Source organism: Corylus avellana, chromosome ca5 (assembly GCF_901000735.1).
Source record: "Corylus avellana chromosome ca5, CavTom2PMs-1.0".
In the NCBI taxonomy this organism is placed as follows: domain Eukaryota; kingdom Viridiplantae; phylum Streptophyta; class Magnoliopsida; order Fagales; family Betulaceae; genus Corylus; species Corylus avellana.
In genome coordinates, this window is record NC_081545.1 from 35,176,608 (window position 1) to 35,182,005 (window position 5,398).

The 5,398-nt window shown below is 35.8% G+C and overlaps 1 protein-coding gene across 1 annotated transcript; it reads right to left on the reverse strand.

Moving 5' to 3' along the window:
- Positions 1 to 668: 668 nt before the first annotated feature.
- Positions 669 to 1,670, reverse strand: LOC132182949 (myb-related protein 315-like). The gene is made up of 3 exons (XM_059596324.1): positions 1,538 to 1,670; positions 1,314 to 1,443; positions 669 to 1,218 (listed from the first exon to the last, which is right to left on the reverse strand). Exons 1-3 carry the CDS (start codon positions 1,668 to 1,670, stop codon positions 669 to 671), a joined length of 813 nt encoding a protein of 270 aa, XP_059452307.1.
- Positions 1,671 to 5,398: the final 3,728 nt, after the last annotated feature.

The following is a 5,398-nucleotide window of genomic DNA, read 5'->3' on the forward strand; positions in this document are numbered from 1 at the left end:
GTTTATTAATGTGTTTTTGTTTGAAAAAAATGTTTTGATGTAACATAAAATTGGAAAAAAGTTTTTTGTGTTTTGAGTATGGATGGCAAGTTTTGACATGACTTATAGACCTATCACAAATTTAATACGAAATTAGCACATTAGGGTTGAAAGGCTGACCCGTTTTAATTAAATGAGTCGAGTTATGGTTGATTTATAAAGTCTTATACTTATGCCTCAACACAACCTAAATTCGACGTGAATTTAACACGAAATTAGCGGGTTAGAGTTAAGAAGTCTAATCTATTTCATTAAATGAATAGGTTAAGGTTAACCTATATAGTCTTATATTCATTCTTTGACACAATCAACCCAATAGGTAAACATGAATGATTACCCCCAGTTTTGGATTGGTTATTAATGTTCTTTACTTGAGAACAAGAAACAGAAATATTAACAAACTTGATCTTTGAATAAGAAGGCAAAGGGAAAATTAAAAGAAGTGGAAAGGGATTAGCAGTTTCTCACTTGATAGTAATCAATCACAATAGTCTTCACACTAACTTCTCTAACAATTTTATTGGCCTAGTGTTCATGAAATTAAAGACACTCTTGATCGATCCAACTAAAAATAGAAACCAAAGACTTTTGGGGAACAGAATATGGGAGTATGTTCATTGGTTATAGTTTTACAAGAAAAAAAGGTCTTGTTCCAGATGATTGAAGCCATCCCATGAGAGCATGGAATCCACACTTCCAGCCCATTGTTGTATAGAATCTTCTTGAAGAGAGGGGGATTCACCCATAGAAGGGTTGCTAGAGTTTTCCAAGGAAAATGAAGAACTGTAGGAAGTATTAATCGTGTTGGCTTCTTGGTTCATCCATGAGTACCCCAAGTCCAAGCTTCCCCACCAGCCATCATAATTGTTTAAAAGATCATTTGTTTCATCCATGGTAATTAATTCCACTTCATCCCCTTTCTCCTCTGTTCCTAGAGAATCTCTCCTGGCATGATTGTCCATGGAGGACTTAAACTCCACGCTTTCCTCTTGTCCTTTTGATGAATTTGACTCCACTGTTGTCTCATCATTATCAACATTACTTCCTTTTTGCTCAAAGGGCTTGTGAGTCACAGGGTCTAAGCCAAGGACCTTTAATCTCTTCTTGATTCTCGTATTCCAGTGGTTCTTGATTTCATTGTCGGTGCGACCAGGAAAATGTGCAGCAATCTTAGACCACCTGCAGAATTCTTTCATTTAATTAAGGAGAAAGAAAGAAAGAAAGAAGCAGCTTAATTAACAACTCAGTATCCTATGACAATGCAAAATTTTTACCTGTTGCCAAGACGTGAATGAAGCTGCATAATTTCATTCTCTTCTATTTCTGTAAAACCTCCTCTCTTAAGATCTGGTCTTAGATAATTAATCCATCTTAATCTGCAGCTTTTCCCACATCTTAGCAAACCTTCATCACCAAATATTGACATTGTGTTAACACAAATCAAAACTATGGAGTCATGAAAAGATATATATATATATATATATATATATATACGTGCCTGCGAGCTTAGGAACCATTCGCCAGCAATGGATACCATTGTTGAGGATGAAGTTCATGAGCTTGTGATCTTCCTCAATCGTCCATGGCCCTCTCTTCAATCCAATCTTATCACAACAAGGCTGCCTTCCCATTTCACAGGCTTTTACCGAGCAAATTAAACTGAGGAACCTCCTCGATCAGGCTATATAGCTAGCCTTTTGCGGGCGAGTCAGCAATAAAAGGGTTGCTTAAAAAGGAGCTTAGGGCCCAAGCAAAGATGGTGCCAGCCAGCCAGGTCATTCAGACATATAAAAAAGAGGAGGATGTTGTTCATGGGGGGAGATAAATGATTGAATGGAAAAGCAGTTTGAGTTGATAGATCAAAAGGCATGGAGGCTTGTGAATTATAAATGGCCACCACCCTGATGGAGACAATGGAAAGGGCCATGTTTTCGGAATGAAGAATCAGACATGGTCGTCCTCGTTGACATATTGCTTTTGTTTTCCATATATTTTTGCAACCAAAGTCTTAATCTTTGCAACCCATGAACCAATGCAATAATAATAAATTAATAATAATATTAGTTTTGATAAGATTCCTTTACTCCGTAAAGGCTGGCCTCTGGTTTTATTTTTTCGGCTTCAAGGCTGGCCAGTTTTGTCGTTTGGAGGCAACTCTTCTCATCTTTTAGTTTTAAAAGACAGATGCCTTCACCACAACATGCAAGTGCCATTAAATTCCGACCATGGATTCATTTGGAAGCCGGAAAGCTGATGAATCAAGTACATTGGCTAAACGACATTGTTAACTTGGGAGTTTGTGTTAATTTATTAGAATTAGAAAGTACACAAGTAATCAGCAAACATACACAGCTTCACTAATCTTAAAAATAAGTATCCAAAGATCCGATTCTTAATTTCTTGTGCTTTTGTACTTTTGATGAGGTCTTACAAAATTGTTAGAACAGTTTTCCTCATACCGGAATATCAATAGCAAGCACCTGCAAAAGAGGAGAAAAATAAGCAAAAGAGCTCGTCGGTATGGGCTGGCGGGAGATGATTATGATGCTTAAGTCAATAAATATCTAAAAAAATATCTTGAAATAAAAACATGACAGAATTTTGGGAAAGAGAATCATATGTTTCAACTATTGAGTGAACTCGGGTTAGCGGGCTGGTGTTTTGGTTATGTGGGCTTGTCAGCCCAAAAGCCCAACACAAATGTTTATATTAATAAGAATTTGGTAAACACCGACTCGATAGTATAACTCATGTTGGAACTGGACCATGTGCGAAAAAACTATTAGATCGGATCATTTATTTGGTTCATCCCTAGATGTCATTAAGTTTTATTTTGCACTGTAATGTTTATATAGTGGTGAGTGGTCTATATTGGGTGCCCCACCCCCTTCTTTTGTATTATACTTTCTTTTCTTAATGCAATCACACCCACTAGGAAAAAAAAACTGATATATTGAACATCAATGCATGATTCTCAGGCTAGTTTAATCAGAAAAAAGTATGATTAAAACTAAGGGTTATTTGACCCTCAATCATATGATAAACAAAAGATGATTAAAGGGGTACTAGCCGAGAGTTAAAAAAGGTCAGCGAGGGACCCTTGAGAAAAGGGACAACAAAGCATTAGAGGGCAACCACCAATGTCCTCACTAGGAGACAGTGGGGTCAGATGATTTTAAGTACAAAATTCTTAGGCATATCGTGGGATATTTTTTACTCCTTTCGGAAATTAAAAACATATATATAGAACTGCATAATTAAGGATCACCTAGTTTAGGTGAAACAGCATCAAGTATGACACCAAGAAGAAGAAGAAGAAAAACAGAGGAGTTTCTAAAGCATCTGAAACTTCAACAAAAGTCATTCTGATGATTGATGAAGAAAGATTTAACTCAACAAGTTAGTCAAAAGTGAGAAATTAGAAATAAAATTCAAAGATGACATTGTTACATCCCTTCAGAACTTAAAAAATTTAGAACAACGTTTTCTTTCAAATTGGTTAGAGGAAATTTCTCTAACTTAGTTTATTTTAGAGCACGTGATTCTCACAATCATGGCATTTGATTTGGTTCATGAATAAGAATATTCCTACAATATTTTGGTGTTGGGTCAATCTCTGAGGTGATCAGCAATAATCACATACATTCCTTAGATGACTAATTTTGGTGACCAAATGTTTCATTTTAAATTTGCATTGTAGACTAATTTACAAAGATTTTACTCTGGAATGTCTGAATGGCAACTGTACAAGTCATGAATTTGGTCATCCAAGGGCCAATGTGCTGCAAGAATCTCAACCTCCCTTGGTTGGTGCCTGTTCTGCATGCTCAACTCACATCAACACTCAACAAATATTTCCAACAAGTTGGACCAATAATTTTTGCTCCCCTATAATAAGCAATCGAGTATGATATAAATGAGATACCAAATAGTCAATCACTCCCAATCTTCTCATCAGGGCTGAACAAGAATTTTTTTATGGAGAGAGGACATAGCATGAATGAAGAGCTAAGTCTAATTTTAATAGAGGCAAAGCCGAAAAAATATATATAGTCAATTATACATGAGATAAATTTTTGTAACTATATATATAAATATATTCATAAGAATCAAAACAGGGGATCTTTCCCTGATTTTGCTGATTTTGATTCCCATTAAACACATTTTTTTGGGAAGTTATCCCCCAATCTCAACCCTACCCTTTTTCTTGTTTTAATATACTCTCCTTTGGAGATATCAGACCTATCACAATCCATGCATCTTCTTGGTGGAAGAAGTCAAGAACAAAGATGTAGTAGATGGTGACAAAACCTCCCTGGACTTGAAGGGCATCTGGTACTCTGCCAGTGCCGAATGATCCTGATTCCTGCCTGGATAACAACTGCAAATTAAGCCATAGCAAAGAGTTCCCATAAGTTGTCAATGATGCCTACCAAATACACACAGACAGGACAATAAAGAAATACTAATGAATTAGCAAAAGATGCCTCATCAACTTATGGTGCTGACAAAAAGGTACAGTAGTTTGAACTTCACAACCAGTGTACCTTTCAGCATAAAAAGAATTCTGGGTTCCATCGCTTTCAGCAGAAAATGAATTCACTGAAATGCATATATATATATATTGAGGAAGCTACCTGACTACATTAAGCAGACTACCCAGATGCATCTTCAGCAAAAATTTAGAACATGGTTTTTTGGATAGTTATTTTTCCTTCAAATTTACAATGGATAAAGATTTTCTAGAGTTCTTTGTCATAATTTCATAGAATTCGGGTAGAGAATGATGAGGGTGCGGGCTTGATGCTCCGGACAGGTGGAGTCCACACCTTAGATTGTCGAAGCACCCGAGTCTCGATACTCATTCTCTCATTTCCTACTTGAATTTCATGAAATTTGAGCAATATCTTTCCAAAAAATCCTCATCACTGCTAGAACTCTTCAACATATCCACTAGCTACTAGCTAGTACCCAAACTTCTTGTATGACTCAGCAATGTTTTAGCCTTTTACGTTTTATGGAAAAACTAATATGGGTAATGGACAAGACAAAATATAGAGGCAGGTAATTAAGATGGAGTATGAAATTGACTGCATATATTTAATCACTTTCATATCTCATGGGAATTTTCTGCTGCCTCCCCAAATTAGTGTTCAAAGAAAGTACTCTATCCTTCTGCCCCTTGATTCATGTTTCTCCATTTGAAATTTGAAATCACACAACTATTGGTAATTGTGTAAAAATGTTTCTTTTCTTTTTTCTTTTCTTTTTTTTTTTTGAAAAAACTAAAAACATCAAATAACCAACGATACAAAACACTTAAAATTATTTTTGCCTTTATGTGGTTAGAACATTTTTT